Source organism: Martes martes (assembly GCF_963455335.1).
Source record: "Martes martes genome assembly, chromosome: 14".
NCBI lineage: Eukaryota > Metazoa > Chordata > Mammalia > Carnivora > Mustelidae > Martes > Martes martes.
In genome coordinates this window covers 48,929,107-48,953,124 of record NC_137902.1, presented here as the reverse complement: position 1 = coordinate 48,953,124, position 24,018 = coordinate 48,929,107, and the positions used below count along the sequence as shown (strand labels likewise).

Below are 24,018 nucleotides of genomic sequence, written 5' to 3'. Positions count from 1 at the left end.
GATTCGGCTGTCTCAGACCTGCTAAATTCATCGCCGCTCATTACTTTTTCCAGTTTCCAATGTTGAGTAGTCGTGTTGCCAGCTCCATTCCTATTCCTAATGCCCGGCTCTTCCTACATGGTCATGGCCTTCTGGGGGCCTCCAGCGAAAGACCCCTCCAGTCTTTGCTAAGGTCAGTCCACTGTGGCTGGGGCCAGACTCCAGCTCTCCCAGTGCTGGATAGCCTCTGAAAGCTCCACCCAGCTGCTCTCTGCTCCATCGCCAAGTCTGGTGCTGCGGGTGGGTGGTTTAGGGGTCAGCCAAGCCTCAAGGGGGATTTTGGAATAATCAACTCTACTGGTTTAAAATACAATATACCGGGGAGCCTGGGTGGCTCAGTGGGTTAAAGCCTCTGCCATCGGCTCAGGTCCTGGGGTCCTGGGATCGAGCCCCGCATCGGGTTCTCTGCTTGGCAGGGAGCCTGCTTCCTCCTCTCTCTCTCTGCCTGCCTCTCTGCCTACCTGTGATCTCTGTCAAATAAATAAATAAAATCTTAAAAAAAATAAAAATAAGGGGCACCTGGGTGGCTCAGTGGGTTAAAGCCTTTGCCTTCGCCTCGGGTCATGATCCCAGAGTCCTGGGATCGAGCCCCACATCGGGCTCTCTGCTCAGCAGGGAGCCTGCTTCCTCCTCTCTCTCTGCCTGCTTCTCTGCCTACTTGTGATCTCCATCTGTCAAATAAATAAAAAAAATCTTTAAAAAAATAAAAATAAAAATAAAATAAAATACAATATACCAGGCACCTGGGTGGCTCAGTCATTAAGTGTCTGCCTTCAGCTCAGGTCATGATCCCAGGGTCCTGGGATCGAGCTCCGCATCAGGCTCCCTGCTCGGCGGGGAGCCTGCTTCTCTCTCTCCAACTCCCCCTGACTGTATTCCCTCTCTCACTGTCTCTCTGTCAAAAAATAAATAAAATATTTTAAAAAATAAAATAAAATATACTGATTTACTTACAACAACATTCACTAATTTTAAGAGTACCACTATTTTTGAGAGTACAGTTTTGACAAATGTAAACAGATCTATAACCCTCACAACCAAAATATAGAACATTCCCATCCCCTCAGAAAACTTCCTGTGCCCTCAAGGGGGATTTTAATGTAGATTTGAGGGGGTTCCTTCTCCGCATTTCCTCCCCACCCCCCCACCCCAGCCCCCCCGCCTTGGCAGCCTTGCACCCCGATCTGCTTTTTCCACCGAGTGAAACTGCCACGGTGCCCTTGGACACTATTTTCCACAGTTCAGAAGACGTTCTCAAGGTGAACACTGAGATGAACTTTCTCCTCATGATCACAGCCCTGCACTTGTTGACGTCTCTCGTAGGCAAAGAGTTGTTTTCATGTATTTTGTCCAGCCTCTACACTTGTTCACATTGGGGTCGAGGAAGGATAAATGTGATTCCAACTATTCCATCATACCTGGAACCGGAAGTATAAAATATCTTCCCAAATATACATTTTATACTTTTTTTCTGACTAACTCCGAGGACATGAAGAAAACACCCCTGCACAATCTTCCTTGTGGCCGTCAGGCAGGGAGCACTTGTGTCTGGAGCCTTCCTGGACTTTGAAGAGCATCCAGGAATCCTGAGGGAATAGATCCGGTCAGGGGCTCTGGAATTGTAGGCTCTGCTACGTGCTTACTGGGTGGCCTCTGGCCACACGGGAGGAGGCGGGTGTTGTGACAGTTCCATCAGCCACAGGAAGCCTGGAGACTTTAGATTCGGAGGGAGCTGGCTTTGCTTGTTGGCTCCAACATTAGCAGTGTGTCCCAAGAAGGCGACGGAACCATGCTGGTCCTCAGTTTTCTCATTTACAAAACAGAGCGAATATACCAACCTCAGAGGATCATTTGAAGAGTTAATGACAGCATTTAATATGTTCAGCGGGGTTCCTGCTACATAACCCAACAGACCAGAGTGGATAAGCAAAACTTGATCAACAGTGGCTGTTGATTGTTATTTTTATGGACACGGATATGCTTTATACTGTCTTAAGTACCTGGACAGCCCAGGATCTAAATCTTCTTCCTCCATGGAACCAAGGCCTTTCCTTGCATCCCCCAGGACAGGAATGAGAGATCCTTTCTCTCCTTGCTCTTGGTCCCTGGTGGCCCGAGTGGTCAGCTGGATGGCCTGCCAAGGGAGAACGGAGCCTTATTTGGCAGCAGGGACTAAGGCAGCACCAGGCCCGCTAGCACAGTGTCCTGGGCCATGCATGGGGATGGCTCTGGCTGATGTTTGCTGGCTCTCTGCTGATGTTTGCTCTTGGGTTTTGCCTTTCTTCTCATTGTGAAGCCCTTCACCACCTTTCCAGCCTTCGTGATGATTTTATGAGCTGCCCGATATGTTTCTAAACACAAACAAAATAAGACTTTTCTGCATCCTTAGCTGGATTTGGTTTCTACTGCTTGTCACTAGGAATTGTGACAGATACACCTGATGCCAAAGACTAGCAAATTACCAAAAACAGGACAATGACGCTTGACGTGCCAGGGAGACCAGAAAGTTAAAGGGAGTATGCTTGCCCCCATGGTTGTTCTTGCAGCGCTGAGAAGGCTGCTCGGGAACAAGGAACATCAATAGTCAACACGAAGTTGACCTTTAGGAGAAAAGAAATACGAATGAAAGAGACAGCATTTTTTTCTCCTATCACATTAGCAAATAATGCACCAAAGAATATGTGTGCGTGTAATTAAATTAAGATAGTGGGTACTAAGACAACCCTGTATGTTAACCATACTGGAATTAAGATAAAAATACAATAAACAATACCATAGCTGGCCTGGCGGGGAACCTCACATTCCAGGCACCTCACAGACAGATCTCTTGGCATCCCAGGGTTCTGAGGAACCCAAACAAGTGTCTCCACTTTCCTAGTAGAGAAGCACTTGAAAGATTGCTTCCCACTGCCCTAAGCAGCTTTCCTATGGGACAAGAGAGGCAACAGTCATAACTCCCACGTGCATGGATTTGTTGGAAAGTAGGACTTGGCTGTGCCTTTAAAAATTGTGGTAAAATATACATAAGATAAGATTGACCATTTTAACCATGTTTAAGAGGACAGTTCAGTGGCATTCAGTACATTCCCATTGTGGTAGGACCATCAACACCATCCACCTCCAGAACTTCCTCATCTCAGGAAACTGAAACTCCATCCCCATTAAGGGACAACTCTCCATTCTCCCCTCGTTGCAACCCCTGGCACCCACCGTTCTGCTTTCTGTCTCTGAGGATTTGACTGCTCTAGGCAGCTCATGTAAGTGACATCATACAGTATTTGTCCTTTTTTTAAAGGTTTATTTATTTATTTATTTGAGAGAGAGTGGGTGGAGGGGCAGAGGGAGAGAATCTTTAAGCAAACCCCCTTTTGAGCATGGAGTCCATCTGGGTCCATCATTCCCAGGACCCTGAGATCATGATCCGAGTCGAAACCAGGAGTCAGATGCCCAACCAGCTGAGCCACCCACATGCCCCAGCATGATGTCCTCAAGGTTCATCCATGTTGTCACATTTGTCAGAATTTCTTTCCTTTTTAAGGCTATATATATATAGCCTTAAAAAGAAATACACACACACACACACACACACACACACACACACACACATCTCCATCCCACATTTTGTTCATCTATTTGTCTGTCAGGGGATGCTTGGACTGATTCCACATTTCCCCTGTTGTGAACAGGACTGCTATGAATGTGGGTATACAAGTAACTGTTTCTTTGTAGTCTGGGTGTTAGCTCAGTTCTTCTGCTTTTGAGATTTCAATGACATTGGCTTAAGTACACCCACCACCTGACCACCCCTCCCCTCCAAAGTAAAAATGAACAGGAAGCTTCTTTGACACTGTCACTGTATCTAAGAACCCTGTCTCACCTTTTGGAGACCACAGCAACACTATTTCTGGAGTGCTAGGTGCTATTCTAGGTACTTCACAAATCTTACCTGTTTTAGTCCTGGCAGTAGCCCCATAAGGTGGCTGAGGGTCACTGCTTGCTCCCTGGGGCCTTTTATGCATAAAAAAAAAAAGGCTCGTTCTTCCTGGCACATCCATAGCTTGAAAAGCAGTGCAGGAGCTGGATTGGAGTGCCCACTTGGACCCTTGGCAGAGTCCTCTTGTGCAAGCCACAATCGATTATAAATACACGTGCGGGGCACCTGGCTGGCTCAGTCGGTGGAGCATGTGACTCTTGATCTCAGGGTTGTGGGTTCAAGTCCCACACTGGGTGTAGAGATTACTTAAAAAACAAAATCTTTAAATAATAAATAAATAAGTAAGCTGATAACCCGGGTTTATTGTTGAAGAAAGGGAAGCACAGAGGTGGAGGAGTCTGCCTGAGGTCACAGGGAGCCAAGGCAAACTTAGAACAGAATGGGGCCTGCCTTCAGCCCTTATTTGTACTTAGGTATGGTGAGGCCAGCAGATCTGGAGATTATTATCATTGAAAAGATAGTACGCACATAGCATGGTGACTGTCATTCACAATAGTATATTGCATAGTTAGCAAAGATATTGCATATCTTAGCAAAGAGAGTAGATCTTAAAAGTCTTCATCACAAGTAAAAAGGAAATCTTTTTGTACCCATGCATGCTGACAGATGTTAGCTAGACTTCCTGTGGTGATTATTTTGCATATATACAAATATTGAAACATTATGTTATATACTTCGAACTACTATAATGGCATATGTCAATTACACCTCAAAAAAAAAAAAAAAGAAAAAAAAAGAAAAGAGAATGTGTTACTCACAGTTTCCAAGAGGAGGGGCCATGCCTTCCCAGGGCTACACTGGGAAGCACCAGAGGGCAGATGTGAATGGAGAAACATGGGCAGGAGCCTTTCCTGTGGTTTCTGCAGGAAGGATGGGCAAGGCAGAGTAAGCAGGCAGGGGATTGGCTAGGTTGAATAATTTAAGTGGGCTCTGGGCTGTAGGGCTGTCCCTCATAATCTGATAGCTGGACCTGGGGTGATTAGAGTAGGGGAATAGAGGGCCAAGTGTAAGGACTTAATAAGAAGGTGATTTGGGCTCCTGGCTGGCTCAGTCAGTGGAACTTGTGTGTGGCTCTTGATCTTGGGGTTGTGAGTTTGACCCCCACCCTGGGTGTAGGGATTACTAAAAAAAAAAAAAAAAAGTGATTGGAGTCTGGGCTCCAGATTAGTTGGTTTGCATATGACAAATGCACTCATAGGAGAATCCTTCATTTTCTCCAGGATTTGGTGAGTTCTGGCAGGGGCAGTCTCTCCCGTGCATGAGGCCTGGGAATGTCAAAGCATCAGAATAAAAAGACATGCTTCCCACAGGGCTAGCGGGCAGGTTCTTAATTACTTTGCCATCCCTCCATAACACTTTCTCTGGCCAGTGGTTTTCAGACTTTGACATTTATTGCCTTTTGACAGTGGACCCCTTTCTTCAAGTGAAATCTTGAGGCCACCCCATTTGTTAAAGAATGCTCCTCTACCTGAGAGCAGCTGGGCGGAGGGCACGATATGAAGCCCCCAACAGCCGGCGCCCACTCATTTCAGAAGCAGCCCGAGAGGCCCCGCTGACCCTCTTTAAGAGAGCGGAAGGTGTGCACGTAGGCTGGACGGGAGCTGGAACTTGAGAGCAGACACAAGTTGTTGTGTGACGTTGGGTTAGTACTTTCCTTCCCATTTTCTCGTTTAAACAGCTTTACCGAGCTATTATCCACATATCCACTTAAAATATACAACTTCTTGGTTTTTAGAATATTCAGAGTCAAGCCTCTATCATCACAATTTGAGGACATTTCCATCACCCCAAAAGAAACCCCACCCCCATTGGCAGTCACCACCCAATCTTCCCACTCCACCCCCAACCCCAGGCAACCACGAACCTAGTTCTTATCTTTATAGAGCCCCCTGTTCTAGCTGTTTCACGTAGGTGCAGTCATTTAATACGTGGTTTTGGGTGGTCCTTGGCGAGGGGCTTCTTTCACTTAGCATGACATTTTCAAGGATCATCTTGATTATATCTTGAGGATATAAGTATCTTGAGGGTATAAGTATTTAATGTAGTAAATACTCTGTAAACAATTTTTTTATTTTTTCTGTAAATAATTTTAATTTGGAATATGTGATATTTACACATCTATGATAAAAGAAAGTCTGACAGTACATGAAGGAACATACATGAAAAACAAGTCTCTCTCCTAAACCCCCTTCTTGGGGGCCACCAACTGTTTCTAGTTTCCCGTCTTTCCCTTTGGATAGATTCTGTGCATACAGTAGAAGTTATTTATCACACGGGACCCCAGACTTGGTGGAGATCATTAACTTGCCTGGCTTTCCAGCCTGGTCTTTCCCACCCTGCCCTTTCACCCCCTCCCCCTGCTGGTCCACAGAACGGTGGGGCTCCCTCATTTGTCCAGCTCCCCCTTCCCAAGCCCCATCCACCTGGTAATGATTTCCTAGAGAGTCTCCCAGGGGTCTCCATGGGGACGTTTCCTGCTCCAGTCTCCATGGCAACTCTTCAGGTTGCCATGGTGACACTTAAGTGATTATTTGGAGACCCTTAAATAAATCACCCATGGTGGTATATGCTGGAAGCGTTTGGCTCCGACTCTTAGGTTTGGGGCCAGGGTTGGGGCCCAGGCCTGCAGGCAGGAATGGGAGGCAGCGGGGAGGGGCTCATCCGCCCCGTTGCCCCTGGTTCTAGCGCTGCGAGGGGCCCTCTCTGGGCAAAGGTGGAACTAAGCCTTTGGGGAAGTGGGGCGAGGACAAGCAGTCAGGCTTGAATAGAGACACTGTGGCAGGAGGGCACCCTTAACGGGACCAGAGGCAGCTTTGAGGAAGCCAGAAAGTGACTGAGCAGGGACTCAAATCTAGGCTTCTGGGATCCAAGGGCCTCACTCCTTGATGCTAAATATTAAGAAGAAATTCAAGATTGAATCCATTTCTTCACTTACACAACCCACTACACGCCAGGCACTGTGCTAAGCCTTGAGGATACAATAGTGATCAAAACAAACCGAACTACCCATCCTCATGAAGTTTGCATTCTACTGTGGGAGACACAATCAGCAAAATAATTAAAACACACAGGCCAGGGGCGCCTGGGTGGCTCAGTGGGTTAAGTGTCTGCCTTTGGCTCAGGTCCTGAGCCTAGGGTCCTGGGATAGAGCCCCACATTGGGCTCCCTGCTCAGTGGGGAGTCTGCTTCTCCCTCTCCCTCTGTCTCCCCAGCTCTGCTCTCTCTCTGAAATAAATAAATAAAAATCTTAAAAAAAAAAAATACACAGGCCAGACAGTGGTTTACAGACTGGGAAATTGAGAGTGAAAGCAGGCAGCACTGCTAACACCTTGAGTGACCACTCAAGTCTTGGCTAGCCTAGCCCAGGACCATTTCTGCCTGACCAGAGGATTTTTCAGCAACTCCTTGAATCCACATGTTCCCTGAGCACTGTCTTACTGAAGGCTGAATAAATAGCTTGAGCACCTGGGAGACTGGTGTAGTCTATCTGGAGAATCTGGTTTATTTTATTCCTAATGCCAACCTGGAACGGCGAAGATATGCTCCCCGACTTGCATGTGGTGAATTGCTCAGGCCTGTTCCTTGGTGCTGGAGCCAACTGATAGGTACAGGGGCAGGACTCCTTTCACCCTGGTTTCCCTGGGAGACACATTTACTCTTCCAGGAAAGAAGTTTGGAAGCACAGGCCCCAGGCCTACCATGCACATGGAGTGTTCTGTGCCAAAAAGCGTTTGTTTTTTTTTTTTTAAAGATTATTTATTTGAGAGAGAGAGAGAGATCACAAGTAGGTAGAGAGTCAGGCAGAGAGAGGAAGGGAAGCAGGCTTCCCAGTGAGCAGAGAGCCTGATGTGGGGCTCGATCCCAGGACCCCGGGATCATGACCTGAGCTGGAGGCAGAGGCTTTAACCCACTGAGCCACCCAGGTGCCCCCAAAAAGCTTCTGGAGGTTTGTCTTTCTTTCTTTTTTTATTTTTAATTTTTTTTATTTTTAAAGATTTTATTTATTTGACAGAGAGAGAGATCACAGGTAGGCAGAGAGGCAGGCAGAGAGAGAGGGGGAAGCAGGCTCCCCACTGAGCAGAGAGCCTGATGCGGGGCTCGATCCCAGAAACCTGACATCATGACCTGAGCCGAAGGCAGAGGCTTAACTCACTGAGCCACCCAGGTGGTCCAGGAGGCCTGTCTTTATACACCAGGTTCCCTCTGCCTTTTCAGAGTGTGGATCCACCGCCTTCTAATAGGCCTGGGATTTGGGGTCAGGTGAAGAGGCCACAGAAAAAGCCTTCTGGACAGGTCAAGCCCCAAGAGGTGTTCACCAGAAAGTTCCTTGGACAACGAGTCTGGGAGGCAAGTGGCCAGCCTCGGGAGGCGCTGGGGGCTGAGACACTCCCTGGGCTGGGGCTTAGCTCAGATACCAGTTTGAAGTTTCTGGAGAAGCTGTGATTGGTCTCCTGCTGGTGGCCCTCAGCCCTCAAGGGAGCCAGGCTCCCCTTCCACAGGGGCTCCCCTGCACTCCAGTCCCTCTGCTTACTCTTCTCAACCTTCAGATGTCCCCTCCCCTGAGGCCTGCTCACACCACCGACCTCTATCTTATTCAACACTGTAGCTCTTCCTAGGCTCTTAGCACAGGGTATAATTGTACACTGGTTACACACTCTTTCACTAACCTGAGCTTTCTCAATGACAGCCACCAGCCACACATGGCTATTGTGCATGTGGACCTTGAGATGTGCTATGAGTATAAAACACAGGCTGGATGCTGAAGACTCAACATCTCATTCATAATTTTTATCCTGATTACACGTAGAAATGGTATTTTGGATGTGGATAAAATAAATTAAGATTAAGCCTACCATTTTTTTTTTTTTTTAATGTATGGCTGCTAGGAAATTTACCATCACACACATTTCTGGTGGACAGTGTCGTGACTAGATTCAGTCCACAAGGTAAGTGGCCATGGAAATTTTGTCCCCACTTTATACCCAGCACCTGGCAGTAAAGGAGCAATAATCAGGGTTATTTACTGAATGCGTGTTTGACAGTTATATTTTCCATCAGCTCAGAAACATTTTGAACAGCCTGCTAAGGGAATGTATAATTTAAATGTCAGTTTATTAAAAAACAAAACAAAAAACCAAGCCAAACAAACAAAAACAAAAAACCACCACCAAGCCAAAACAAAAACCCTCAGGCAAAAAATTTGCCAGAAAGGGAAGAGAAAAGTGGGAATGAAGGGGTCCGGGTCTCAGTCTGTTTCTTTGAGGGGTTCAGGGGAATATTTGGACCTTCATCAATCAAAACAACGAATGCATGAAAAAACCCCCTAAAGGTCCTGATACACCAGAGGCAGATACATGATTGTTTCCCAGTTCCTGTTCCTCCTGTTTTCTTTGCTAACAGAAGCCCCTACTTTTAGCTAGGCACATGGCTCCCCAGAACCCCAGTGGCATCTGCCAGCTTCCCTTGGAACCAGGTTTGGTTAGTTCTGGCTGAAGGGATGGAAATAGAAATATCGCTCAACTTTTGGGAACTTTCCTTAAAGAAAGAGCTATGCCTCTCTTTCCCCCTTGTCTTCTGGCTAGCATGCCTGGAAATGGAGCGGCAGCCTTGGACCGTGAGGGATGAGGACAGTGCCGGAACCTAGAGGTGGTGGAGGGGGAGGCTGGCAGGGCCTGAGTCTGACAGCCTTGTGAAAGCGCCATTTCAGCCTTGTATTGCCCACTATGGTCTTAACGTCAGAAGAGAAAATCTTGGAGATGTAAGGCCGTGGCCATGAGAGATTTTGTGGTCACCTTATCCCAGAACAGTGTCCTCCCTGCATCTCTGGCGCTTCCTGGCTCTGTCTGTGTAACTGGAAGAGACCACTCTGCTCCTTTCAGAACAGAGCAGTTGAGCACTCTCCAAGAACAAAGTTGGCTTCAAGATGACTTGATTTCTTTACCACCAGATATTGGCAATACCTTCAGAAGGAACAAAATTAGAAAGACACAACAGAGCATAGTGTGAAAAATACCTCTGTTCTTTAGTCACTGTTTCTATTGCCAGAGGCAACCATTATTACCAGTTTGCGCAAGACTTTTAAATGGTAACCTCTCCTTTAGAGAGAAAAAAAAAGTCTCATCTCCTAGGACTTTATACACTAGATCTATGTAAATAAGTACATCCACAACCACCTCTATAATACTCTAAGCTACTGTCCACAACTCTTACAATGAGGTCACATTTATTTTATGGCCCAGATTAAAATGTTTAAGCACTCAGCATGTGACTGCCAAATGTCAGTCCCCTTCCCTAGCCTTTCCTCCCTGGTATGAAACACTTCACTAATCTAATGTTCGAGCAGACTGTGGGGCAGAAGTTATGACTCGGGAGGCTGGATTCCCAAGGCTACAAAGGACAGCTCCATTTGTGTGACTTAAAAGGATCAGAGTTGGGGCACCTGGGTAGCTCAGTTGTTAAGCATCTGGCTTTGGCTCAGGTCATGGTCCCAGGGTCCTCGGATCCAGCCCTCTCCGCGGGAGGCCTGTTCTCCCACTCCCATTCCTCCTGCTTGTATTCCCTCTCTGTCTTTGTCAAATAAATAAATAAAATCTTAAAAAAAAAAAGTGGGTCAGTTATGGGTTCCTGGGTGGCTCAGTCGGTTGAGCAGCCGACTCTTGATTCCAGCTCAGGTCATGATCTCAGGGTCAGGAGATGGAACCCTGGTCCACGCTGAGTGTGAGGTCTGCTTAAGATTCTCTCTCCCTCTGCCCCTTCCCCACTATGAGCACATATGCACGTGCTCTTAAAAAAGAAAAAGGGTCAGAGTTTGGGTTTTAGTTCTGAATTCTCAGACCATGTTTTCCAGTAAAAATACTGATGGTCACCAAACTGCAAACACATTTTAGAGTGTGTCCTTTGTGCCAGACACCATACTTGGATCTTACATGCAAGATCACTTTGAAACTTCATAATGACCCCATGAGTTACGTACCACTAAATAGCATTCCTATCTTATAAATGAGGCAGAGAGGTAGATCATTAGCTCAAGGTCACCAGACAGAAAGGGGAAATTGGGATTTGCATTCTGATACTCTGTTCATAGAAACCTGGCTCTTAACCACAAGCTGACCCTGACCAGACGGTAAGTCCCCCCCCCCTCCCCCCCACAGGGATTTTCTCTGAGGCCCACACACCACCTGGCACAGAGCAGCTTAGCAAATTTTCATGGACTTAAATGTCCACTTATGAACACTGTACAGGGAATGCAGGCTAAGTATGGGAGCCTTCTTTCCCCACGATTGTAGGCTTGTGTCTACTCAGGGCCTACCCTCTAGAACCCCAGTCCAAGGGATGGAGGCCAATCAGCAGTGGGAAGTGCGCTGGAGGGCCTGGAAGCAGGGGCTGTGCTGGCTGCAGGACTGGTATCTGGGCTGGAGGTGCCAGACCTCCCACAGGACCCTCAGTTCTGCAGCTATGACCCTAGACAGTGTTGGACACATATTTGCAGGCTTGATCCACCACCTCTTGGCTCTGCCCCTTCTGTGGAAGAATTGTTTTTAGTTGCATCAGTATCTGATACACTGGTTTTATTTACTGCTGCTTTTAGTACCTAGAATATAGTAGGCCTTTATTTGCTGAATGAACTTCAGAACAGTTAGGCGAGGCACTTGACCCCAGCTAGGTGGCACTTCCAGGAGGCTCTGCATTGTGTCCCACTGGGCTTGGATCAGCTACATGATGGGGGCGGAGAGGGGCACAGTGCTTACTGTTGACTTCTAGCACCTGAGAGGTGGGCTTGTGGCAGGGGACACTGATTACTATAGGAGTTGGAGCCCATATGTATCCTAGTCACTCTGTTCCACAACCCATGGGGATGAACTGCTACTGTTATATGCAGTTACGTTTTCCTCCTTTCAGTTTTCCTAAAAAAGTAGTGTTCTGTCAAGAGGCAACCAAAATTCAAGAAAAATAATCATTATATGGTGTCAGGTTCAATCAGACATGAATCAATGTGAATACCCATGGATAAACCCTGAAACAGAAACACAGCACTGTAATTTGACTCCAACACAGACACGGAAAGATTCCAGAATGTCTCACCCACACCCAAAGAGCTGAAAAAGCAGGGGGCTGTAACTGAGTCAGTCGCTACTTAAATCCCTTTGTACAAAAGATGTAAGTAAAAAAGGCAAAGGATTAGACAGTATCACTAGTCAGAAATATGAATGTGTTAATGCATGAGACCATTTAAATGCATTTTTATTTCTTCCCCAACAGGCCTAGAGTAAAATCCCAACCTCCTGTGGGGCTTCCTCTTGAGAAGACACTGCTCTCTGGATCTCTGGATCCGGCGTCGTGTGCTTGCATAAAGCTAATGCCATGGCAGCAGGTCACTCCATCAGGGGAGTTTGCACACCTACCTAGGGCACACATACATCAGGGAGCACAGACTAGGGCCCACCAACCAACGCCACCTATGCTAGGGGTCCCTGCAGGGCTACCACAGCGATGAGGACCCATGGTCTCTGACTGGGTGGTGCGTTGCTTCATGTAAGCCTTATGTCTCTGCAGTGCCACATACTGATTGATCCCAGGCCCCTGCCTGCACGTAGCACCATCACACACCGCTCATCCAGGCTCCGAGGCACCCAGAGTCCTTGCTCAAGCAGTAGGCAGCTCCTGGCGGGGCTGTCTTTATTACTCACAGCCCCACACATCAGCTCCCCTCCCCACTTCAGAGACATGTCACACAGAGGAAGGCGGGTGCTGGTGCTCCCTCCCACTTGGGGAGTCCACCCTCCCACAGCCCTCGTGTGTCTTCTTGCAGTTCTGGATCTGAGCAGACCCAAGGCTTACTCCCCAGGCAGGTTTTTGGGAAGGCAGCTGTGGCACTGTGCAGCTCTTGGCTGGTTGTATGAGGGAAGCAAAGCCCGTGGTGAGGTTTCAGATGGCACCCCTGAGTAAGTCTGTTAACAGGCTTCATCTGTGTTGGAACCAGGCTAGCTCAGTTCAGAGATATGGGGAGTGGATGTGGGGGAGGGTGGAAGATGAAAAAGTGACTTTTTCACCTTAAGAGAACTTCCTAAGTCAACCTCATGGGTACAGGGCCATGTCCTCAGGGCCAAACTAATTTTAACAGAATTTAAACCAGAGAAGGGCCAAAGGTTCAGGTAAAGAATTCTGGATTCAGGGGCGCCTGGGTGGCTCAGTGGGTTGAGGCCTCTGCCTTCGGCTCAGGACATGATCCCAGGGTCCTGGGATCGAGCCCCGCATCGGGCTCTCTGCTTGGCAGGGAGCCTGCTTCCTCCTCTCTCTCTGCCTGCCTCTCTGCCTACTTGCGATCTCTGTCCATCGAATAAATAAATAAAATCTTTAAAAAAAAAAAAAAAATTCTGGATTCAGGATCCCATCAGGATGCGAGAGAAAGCATTCATCCTGACAGACCCCACAGTTGATGGTTACATCAAGTGCCTTAGCAGCATTAACTCAGAACTTTCAGGAATCAACTAGAGATGTCCGAAGAAGCAAAGTGTGATTCTGTGTACTACAACCTGAATTGTGAGTGCCTGCCCTACTCCCTCCCCATCCCCCATCCACCTCTTTAATCAGCCAAACCATCTTCTTCCTCAATAATAAACTCACATCTCTTCAGTCTGCGCTGCTGTTTCTTCCAGGGGCTGGATACAAAGAGAGAAATTAACGATGTCCCTTCAGTAGCAGAGCTTCCCAGGTGCATGGAGCCAGAAGGTAGGGTCGAAGTCCTACTTTCACAATCACCTCACTCCCAACTAAGCATCCTTGGTTTTCCAAGGCCCCCTGGCAAAGAAGGAAGAGCCAGGGGCAGTGGGACTTGGCTCTGGATAGGGGAGGGAAGGGCAGGATTCACGGAACATTCTCCAAAGGGAGTAGTGAGCAGCAAACACATCACTTCTCTTGTGACCTTGGCCCAATCTTATGGAGCAAATTCAGTACAAAGCATCACGGTCTTTGGCAGCAAAACCCTTCTGCTCAGATAAGTTATGTACATTTCTTTCTTCTGTTGCACAAAACCCCATCACAAACCTTGCGGGGTCCTCCTGGGATATCCTGCTAGCGCTCCTCCAGGTCTGACCTGTGCTCTGTTGTTAGATTTACTCTTTTAGGAGCCTGCTACTGCCAAATGGGGCACATTGTCAGCTCTAGCTCCCTCTCCACCACCACCTGGGCCTCCTCTCTTGCTGTCTGGGTGGTCCTTTCACCCCTGCCTGTACCCAGAAAGGCCTTACCCCACCTCTGCCCCCAGGCACTTTTTAGCCCATAGCTCTGCACCTGCCCTGCTTGCTCTGTGGCTGTGGGAGGCAGGGCCCCTGCACATATACCTCAGGGGGTGTGGTCACCGCCCAGGCAATGTAGGGCCCTGGACCAGCTTCACCCCATTACCTCCACGCACGACAGTCCCCACCGCAGTGGGCTCCAAACTCTGGCAAGACTTCTATCAGCCATGAAGAATGGTTCCCACTCTTGTCACAAAGGCATGGTCCACTCATGGAGGTCAGAGGTACATAAAAACAATGGGGTATGGGGTGCCTGGGTGGCTCAGTGGCTTAAAGCCTCTGCCTTCAGCTCAGGTCACGATCCCAGGGTCCTGGGATCGAGCCCCGCATCGGGCTCTCTGCTCAGCAGGGAGCCTGCTCCCCCCTTTCTCTCTGCCTGCTTCTCTGCCTACTTGTGATCTCTGTCTGTCAAATAAATAAATAAAATCTTAAAACAAAAACAAAAACAAAACAATGGGGTGGCCGGAGGCCTCTGTAAAAGATGTTTCAGAGCAGCTTGGGCCTCATGACGGTTTTAGCTCAGTTACAAATCCTAGGCGGTCCCATCTGCTTAACCAGTTTTTCCGGTGATACTTCAATGCTGGCTTTCTTGGTTTCTATAGTCTCTTGCTTTCAAATTTCAAAAGTAAAGCCAAAATAATAACAACAACTCCAAATTCTCCAAACTGAATAAATAAATAATAGTGATAATATTTACATTGAGCAGGCCATGTTGAGAGATTCAAGCATGACCGAGCAACAGAAAAACCAGAACAGGCCCTGGTCTCAGGCCTTACACCTGGCTCTGGATCATGGTGGGATACTCCTGAAAGCCGATGGTTGAAAGGGTGAGCTGAGAATGAGCAAAGATGCCTGGCTGGGGCCTCCTGGTGAGGCTAGGGTTTCAAACAGACAAACTTCAGTTCTCCCAACCAGGCACTGTGGTGTAATCACGGTCCTGGGTGAGCTGCTCCTGGGGACACAGAGGCCTTCTCTGCGTGACAGCATGGTGGGGATATCAGGGACTGTCCCAGGGAGCACAACCTCTCTGGGTCAGCTGCCAGTCTCAACCCCTTTCCAGACAGGACAAGGAGCCGAGGTCAGGAATGGTCTCCTCTTCCCTGAACTATGTGACAAGGGGGATGTGGAATTCGTTTGTGTCGAAGATCAAGGGTCTCCTGGGAGGGCTTGGGTCCCTGTCGGCCTTGTGTAGCAGCTTGAAGAGCCCAGTTCCGATGTTCATGGGGATCCCCATGATGATGCATTCAGACACCCCTGAAATCAACCAGACAGGGTATTAGATGGCTTTTCACCACACAGGTGGGTTCCCAGCTCTCCTCTTGGTCTGGGTCACAGTTGCTCTGGAAGGCGAGCCTTCCAGAGCACTAAACTCAGACAGCAGGGATACTGAATGATGTTCACAGAACCCTGACTTTGCCACCCAATGTTTCCTCAGTTTAGGGCCTAGAAGAGAAACAAACAGGCTGATGGTAAAGACAAGTGCCTGTGGAAACAGCAGGAGAAACTTGTTCCCTATGCTCAGGGGTCAAGGCTGGGTCAGGCTTAACAGCTTTCCAGCACCCCTGTACCTTGGAAACCCACAGCCCTAATGGGAGACACTTGGAAGGCAAGGCCCCTGCAGAGACAGAAGGAAGGCAATGGAGCAGATTCTTTCTCTGAACTCCACTCCAGCTTTGGCTCAGACTTCTGGTTCCGTAACAAGCGAGTGCTTGCCTACTCTATTCCAGGCTTTGTGCTATCAGGAAACCAGAAGAGACAAACTGCCATGCTAAAGACCAACGTGGACTGAGGGCTGACTCTGAGTTAACAACAATGCAAAGGGTGAGGAAGGGGAAGATTTCACAGTGGGGGGTGGGGTGACTGTGCCAGGGCACCATCAAGGTGGCAGTGTGTGGGGCTGCAAGGCCCAGCACCCCGATGGCAGGGTCGCAGCGCTGGCCGTTAATCCCACTGTCAAGCACACTCACTCTTACTTTGGCCTTGGCCTTGTCCTGTTCTTCTGCCCCAATCTCTGCTCCCTTTTTCTTTCCTCTGACTTATCTTAAAAAATGATATAGTAATTTCTCTTTTCCTTTGTCTGCAACCTGTGTCCCTTTTGAAAAGAGAAGAGTTAATCTTGGGAACAAAGCAGCGGCATGTGCCCAGCCCGAGGCCTCACCTGGCCAGCTCCTGTTTGGCAAATCCACGTAAGACTAGGAGACGAGACAGGAAATGGCCATGAGGAAGCCAACCTCTGGTGATAAGGATGGCAGCCAGGCTGGGAATCCCTGCTTGGGCCCGATGAGTATGTGACCTTGGCCTAGCTACTGAGCTCCCCGCGGACTCCCTTCTCGGGCATGTGGTGCGGGAACCAGGGACGAGCCAGCCAGGCAGCAGGTACAATGGTGATAGCTCTGCCAAGGCCCTTCTCTCCTAGGCTGTCGTCAGAGATGTGCTGGGTGCTGTGGGGAGGTGGCCGGTGCAGGGCGAGACTCGTCAGCCAGTAAGCTAGTTCCCTGTGCGACTTGTGCAAAGGTTTAATACCCATCCCTTATAGACGTGCTGTGCTCAGTGCATGCAAGGTGCTGGGCCTGGCAGCTCTCCTTCCCCAGGGGTCACGACAGCAGGGCCACTAGACGCTGCTCCCTCCTGTCAGCCCTGGCACCATACAGGAGGGGCAGGATCATACTGGCCCACCGCATCTCTAAGGTCTAGAACACTCATTGGTGCCCAGGGTTGATCTTTTCTCCTTAGCCCCCAAAAGTTGTCTGTACTGACAGAGAAGCCTTCTAGCAGATGAAGGGGGATACAGGGAGCCACAGCCAGGATGTGGAGATAAAAGATATCATTTCCAATACCGTGATCTATGACTTTATGCCTAAAAAATAAACACTCTGCCTACTCAGTTTCCTCACCTCCTGGGAATCCTCAGCCAGTCTCAGCTATAAACCACAAAGGCCCTCTGATGAAAGTCTTAGAAACCCCAAACCTACCACACACGGAGTCCTTCTGCCCAAAGTAGGCAGCATCGAAGAGATGGTCAGCTGTCTTCTCAAAGGAGGCCAGCATCAGCACACTTTCTTTCATCTTGGCCAGACCAAACCTCGTAATGCCCAGGACTTCACCCTGCATTGGGGGAGAAGGAGTCAGGGTGGTACTCACACCACTTACAAAAGGCCACAGCAAACCACACCCTCTGCCTCCCCTCAAAAGAGTCAGCCCAAATCGGCGAAGCAGCTGTTCAAGTCAGTCTCGGGTCAGGACAGGACCCTCACTGTAAACTGTCCCACCGGCATCCCCCTGAGGGCTACCAGTCACTGACGACAGGGATCCTTACATTCCCAACTACATGCTGTTGGAACAAAGAATCATGAACTGAGAGCTAGAATTAAAAGTCAACTTTTAAAAAAGAGAGTACTTCTGAAGATGTTTATTATGGCTCAAAGAATTCCAAACTCAAATAATTTAAAAGCCTCACAGTAGGGAAAGAGTTAAGTAAATTTAGGTGCTTTCATTCAAGCAAACACTGCACCATCATTAAAAAAGTATATTTATGGGGCACTTGGGTGGCTCAGTTGTTAAGCATCTACCTTTAGCTCAGGTCATGATCCCAGGGCCCTGGGACTGAGCACCGCACTGGGCTCCTTGCTCAGCGGGAAGCCTGCTTCTCCCTCTCCCACTCCCCCTGCTTCTGTTCCCTCTCTCGCTATATCTCTATCAAAAAAATAAATAAAATCTTGGGGCGCCTGGGTGGCTCAGTGGGCTAAAGCCTCTGCCTTCGGCTCGGGTCATGATCCCGGAGTCCTGGGATCGGGCCCCACATCGGGCTCTCTGCTGCTCAGCAGGGAGCCTGCTTCCTCCTCTCTCTCTCTCTGCCTGCCTCTCTGCCTGCTTGTGATCTCTATCTGTCAAGTAAATAAATAAAATCTTTAAAAAAAAAAATAAAATAAAATCTTAAAAAATATATATATATATACTTATGGGGCCCCTGGGTGGCTCAGATGGTTGGGTGTCTACCTTTATTTATTCACTTATTTATTTTTAAAGAATCTTTTTTTTTTCAAGATTTTATTTATTTATTTGACAGACAGAGATCACAAGTAGGCAGAGAGGCAGGCAGAGAGAGGAAGGGAAGCAGGCTTCCCGCTGAGTAGAGAGCCCGATGCGGGGCTTGATCCCAGGACCCTGGGATCATGACCTGAGCTGGAGGCAGAGGCTTTAACCCACTGAGTCACCCAGGCACCCCTGGGTGTCTGCCTTTAGCTCAGGTCACAATCTCCATCCAGTTCCTGGGATGGAGCCCCACATCGGGCTCCCCGCTCAGTGGGGAGTCTGCGTCTCCCTCTCCCTCTGCCTCGCCCCGTGCTTGTGCTCTCTCAAATGAATAAATAAAATCTTAAAAAAAAAAAAGTATATTTATAAAAACTATGTGACAGGGGCGCCTGGGTGGCTCGGTGGGTTAAAGCCTCTGCCTTCGGCTCAGGTCATGATCCCAGGGTCCTGGGATCGAGCCCCGCATCGGGCTCTCTGCTCGGCGGGGAGCCTGCTTCCTCCCCTCTCTCTCTCTGCCTGCCTCTCTGCCTACTTGTGATCTATGTCTGTCAAATGAAGGAATAGAATCTTTAAAAAAAAAAAAAAAAAAAAAAAAAAAAAAAAAAACTATGTGACATGGAAAATAGGCAAAAAGTTACATGAAATAGGATAAAACCCATAAGCCCACTATTCACTGCAAGTACATAACACAATATGTGCGGAGAGAGTAAGACCAGGAGGCAAGACTTAAAAGTGACAGCCTTTACTACAGGGAGGAGGAAACAGGTCATTTCTCTATCTGCTCTGTCATCAGGGACAGGTTCCTATGGGGAGGCACCATGAAAACCTTATGGCACTGCTACGGGACACGTGTACTACTATGGGGAATGGATATGTTTTATAGAAAAAGAGAAAGAAAACGACCAACCTCATTCCCCACCTAGCCTCCCCTTCAGATCATGGTAACTTATCCTTCACCTGGAAATGGCTACAGAAATGTGAGGAATGGGTTCAATAGGAAATAAACACCTTGGTTTGCCATGGAAATCCCTGGGCTTTTGGCAATGGCTGGTTTTGCTCTAGGATAATATTTCTAATAAGGACAAAAATAGTAATGCCCCACCTCCTGTCAAAAGGCTGCAAGTTTCATACCAGAGTTTCACCAGATCACCCAGCCCAACCCCCATGCTTTGGTCTTTGAGCAATGGGGACATCCTGTTTTCTTTCTGCGGCGGTCATCACAGCCGTGTGTTCTCCAGGCAGCTGCGAGCCGGCTGGCATGCCACGCCCACGCACGAACCTTATAGGTCATCAGGTCGGAGAGCAGCATCACATGCCTCCTGTCGATGCTCATGCCGTGGTTGACCATCGTGTACTGGATTTCGTTGATGATCGTTGTCCGGGCAGCTTCGATGCCCAGCGTTTTCTCCACCTATAGAGAGCCAGGCTGAGTGCAAGCAGCCTCTTCTGACACGCCGGCCCATGTCCTCCCCACATCTTCCTCTGCTCAGCAGCTTCCCGGCACACTTTAGGCACTCTGCCAGAAACGGGCTGCTGGTCAATCTTTTGTGCAGACCCAGAGAAAACAGTAGTATTTATCACACCAGTGTGCTGGGACAACCCTGAGGTGACTCAGGGCATGAATGGTACCTCATAGGTGTTATTGGAGGTGGTGCGGGTGCCCTTCACACCGTGGGTGGCCATGACTGCCCGCAGGTTATCACCCTCCACCAGAAGCTTGTATTTCTCCTTTCCGCTCTGCTCGTCGATGTGGATGACAGCTCTGGAAACCTCTGGGATGCCTTGCACCACCACCTGGACTCAAGAGACACAGAAGGCTCAAGGCCCAGCGGGGCCCACGGCCGTCCTCCTCCCCCCATCCTGGTAGCCTCTGAAATCACATGGCTGTGAGAACTGGGAAGGTCATGCCTGGGTTGTCACCTTGACCAGCCCTGTTTCTCAGTGGGGTTTACTGGGAACATAACAAATCTAAAAGTGCCCGTGTGCTGTTAGGGCTTACGGAGAAAGCACAAGTTCAGGCAGCCATGCCTCAGTCTACATCAGTTTTACCACAGAACACACAGGAATCTAACGGTAGAGTTTGTGTGGCTGGGCAAAGATGGGAAAAACCTGATTACAGAGGGATGTGGCAAGAAAGAAGAAATAGGCACCCCTCTCAGTCTCTGTAGTGACACAGTCCTCAGGTTTCCTGACACCTGGGTATTTGGGCCACAAGTAAACACAGTCTCTCCATCTACAAATGTCCAGGCATTAGGCTGGGTGGGCCTCCAAGAGGGAACTTCTGTCTCACCTTGGGGAGATCCTCTTTCAGGAACTGCAGCACATAGTACATGGAGCTCTTGCTGTTCTCTCTGGGGGTGACACATACCACAGCCTCGCCATGAACAGCCACATCGCCAGGCTTCACGCGGAGCTTGGACATGCAGATGGAATAGCGCACGGTCTCAGCGTTCACCTGCAAGGTGACCAGACATGGGCCGCCCACCCAGAATATTACTGACAGGGTTGGAGGCTTTGATTCCAGTGTTTCTTGGCCTTTTTCCATCACTGCCCCCTGACAAGCCTCATTTTTCCCTTATTGGTATTCCTCGCCATAAAATCCTAACATGTGACATATTGTATATTTGCTTATGTACTGCCTAAGTACGTCTACTTTACTTATAAACAGAGGAGACTTTCTTCACAACCTCCCCTCACCCTAAACCAACTTTCGCCCCCATTGAAAATGCATGTTGCATTCACAGTAACACACACAGGCTCTGAGGTGGTTCCAGAGGGCAGGGGGCTGGAGAGCAGGACAGTTTGTGTTAGTGAAGCCTCCCCTTCACCTGACCTCACCACAACTGCTCACGGGTCACATGCCTGGATGCAACTCAGCCCTGGTTCAAGAGTCACAAGGCACGTGGCCAGAGGTAGGCCAGAGAAGTCCCCAGCCTGGAGACCTGACTGCTCAATTCTGGAATCACAGTCTCTGGTCAACACGAACTTGATACTTGAGAGAATGGGCTGAGACACAATGTGGCCAGGATGGGTGCTAACTCCCTGAGAGGAAGAGGAAAGTGCCAGAAAGTTACTCAGTTTGCACCCCTGCCTCAGCTGCTCTGTGAGAAAGGCTGACAATCTCTCGATCTTTACCTGACCGTGAACACCAGTAATACTAAGCCAGACTAGTCCATCTAGCCAAAAACATTGGCAGAGCCAGCCAGGCGCCATGCTGGGGCCCACACATGAATAAGATAAAGGTGGCCCTGGGACGCCTGGGTGGCTCAGTTGGTTAAGCGGCTGCCTTCGGCTTGGGTCATGATCCCAGGGCCCTGGGATCGAGTCCCACATCGGGCTCCTTGCTCAGCAGGGAGCCTGCTTCTCCCTCTGTCTCTGTCTGCCTGTGCTCACTCTCTCTGACAAATAAATAAATAAAATCTTAAAAAAAAAAAAAAAAGATAAAGGTGGCCCTATATTCCTGCCAGACCCTCTAATACTGTGTCACAGCAAACGGCTATTGTGGCCTCACAAAATTCCTGTGTGTCTTTAGGTGGGAATGTGTGTGTCAGGGTCAGGTTCAGAGAGAATGGGAAGGTACGATAGACCCTTACAGAACAGAAACCCAACGAAGCCTCGCCTCCTCGATGCTTCTCACACCTGGCTTAGCTCCTACTCGGCGATCAGTGCCCATCCTGGGACTCACAGAGGATGACCTACTACCTACATTTAATGACGTGACTCACTTCTAGTCTCAGAAGTCTGATCCGTTCCAGGGAGAGCTTGACGAGGATAAAGCAATCATCCGGAAGAAACACTTCTTCAATATACTCTGAAATCTGTCGTGTCAGAAGATCAGAACATTATACAATCACTCTCCCCCTTTCAAAGAGCACACGCTGCTCCTTTTGAGGGACCCAGGACAGCACGGCCCCACTGATTAGAAGGCCCACCACAACCGGAGTTTACATGTGCGTGCTTGCCACACTGCTGCTCCAAGTGCTCTCGTCACCAAGACGGATTTCTTACCTCTCCCAAGAGGGTTTTCTCGATTCTGCCCTTCACGAGGCGAGCGTAGTCTGCATCGTCGTCCTTATCCAGCTGTGCCGTGATGATCGGGGTACTGAGAGAAGGCAGGGGCAGCGGTTACAGCCCAGGAAGGAGACACGGGGAGGCCGAGGCACTATAGGAATCCTAGTGCTAAAACCAGCTGCAATTTCTGAAGCACTCATTGGAGGCTTCACATTCTTATCCAGACTTTCTCTGTTTAGAACTCACATGCAATCGACTCCATCAGTGAATGAGACAATTTTCAGAACATTCTTCCTGACCAAGTGAACCTACATCTTCCTCTCTGGTCCTAGCAGGTAGTTATTTCAATTCTGTACTGACACTTAATGCTTGTGTATCAGAGCTTCCGCCACCCCTCCGTCCCACCCACATCACCCCCTTTCCAGGTTGACACCTGCCAATCACTCACTCCCAGCTTCTGCCCTCCCTGTCCTGGCTGGTGTCTCCTGGCCATGCATTCCTGGGAGACCAGAGCAGCTGGAGCGGCAGTAGAGCTCCTGCCACCCTGGACGCCCACCAGTGCTGCTCTAGAACGCAGTGCCGTGTTCCCTCATTGGATGCTATCTCTCATCACTGTGGAGGATTCAGATCACAGGTGAATCATCATGAGGTCACAGAATGCACTGTAACGTAGTTCTTTCTTTTCTGGTCTCAGATGACCTATAAATCCTACCATGAAATCACTAGGGAGTCACAGACTGTGGCCACAGCTCAAGTGACAGACTCACCAGTCAAGCTTAGGCTGGGAATAACATCTGAAATTTAAATTGACACAGACATATTGATACAGTCTTTCCAGTCATTTTTTTTGATGTTTCTTTCTTTCATGTGACTTGTGGCCACAAAGAACAACTGCCTCACTTGTGACTATACCCAGTTTCCACTTATCTTTTTCTCAATTGGGTTTTTAAACAATCCGGATCTGATGAAGGCAAGCATGCCACCAGAGCTGACAATACTGCCCACTAGAGTACCAGGCGTAGTTAGAGAAGCACACGACAGGCAGCATGAGAACAAAAGGGAGGTGGAGGGAAGCACCTGATAGCCTTGGAAGCATTGATGATCTCTTTGATCCGGGGCACACCCAGGGTGATGTTCATGGAGGCCACGCCCGCAAAGTGGAAAGTCTTCAGGGTCATCTGAGTGCCTGGCTCGCCAATGCTCTGGGCACACAGCGCGCCCACCGCAGAACCTGGCTCCATCTGCGCCCTAGTAGGTAAGGGTATGGAAGAAGAGTCCAGCAAAACTGTTGGGAAGAGGCTTCTGATTATCTCTTTTCAACAGAAAAAAATGCAGGTGTCGTCAGGGTCAGGAGGGAGTATGCTACGAACCAAGCCGTGCTTTGACGGGAAGAACCTGGCATGGATCAGCCAGAGGTGTAGACAGGGGGGTTGGGTGGGGATGCCATAGTCCGAGGGGCCCGATAATGGAAGTGAACTCTGTGTGGCTACTTGTGGTCCGCTTGCAGTGACTGGGCCCAAACATCGATGGCCTTGAGAAGATCCAAGAGCTCTGCTAACAAATGGTGCCAACGGTAGACAGTGTAGCTGGCACCCACAAAGCATACTGGGAGTGACTCCATGGGGTAAAGACACTCAGAAATGCCTT

The 24,018-nt window shown here is 48.9% G+C and overlaps 1 protein-coding gene across 2 annotated transcripts in view; it reads right to left on the bottom strand.

The window, feature by feature from the left end:
- Positions 1-14,984: 14,984 nt before the first annotated feature.
- The window catches only part of POLR3A (RNA polymerase III subunit A), a 49,895-nt gene continuing 40,861 nt past the window's right edge, over positions 14,985-24,018 (bottom strand). For both annotated transcript variants that reach the window (XM_080822441.1, XM_080822442.1), the window contains 8 exons: positions 23,449-23,619; positions 22,369-22,462; positions 22,086-22,178; positions 20,651-20,815; positions 19,990-20,154; positions 19,640-19,771; positions 17,301-17,433; positions 14,985-15,582 (listed from right to left, as the gene is read on the bottom strand). In XM_080822441.1, coding sequence (XP_080678567.1) covers positions 15,434-15,582; positions 17,301-17,433; positions 19,640-19,771; positions 19,990-20,154; positions 20,651-20,815; positions 22,086-22,178; positions 22,369-22,462; positions 23,449-23,619 — 1,102 coding nt within the window. In that variant the 3' untranslated portion in view covers positions 14,985-15,433. The remainder of the gene's footprint in view (positions 15,583-17,300; positions 17,434-19,639; positions 19,772-19,989; positions 20,155-20,650; positions 20,816-22,085; positions 22,179-22,368; positions 22,463-23,448; positions 23,620-24,018) is intronic.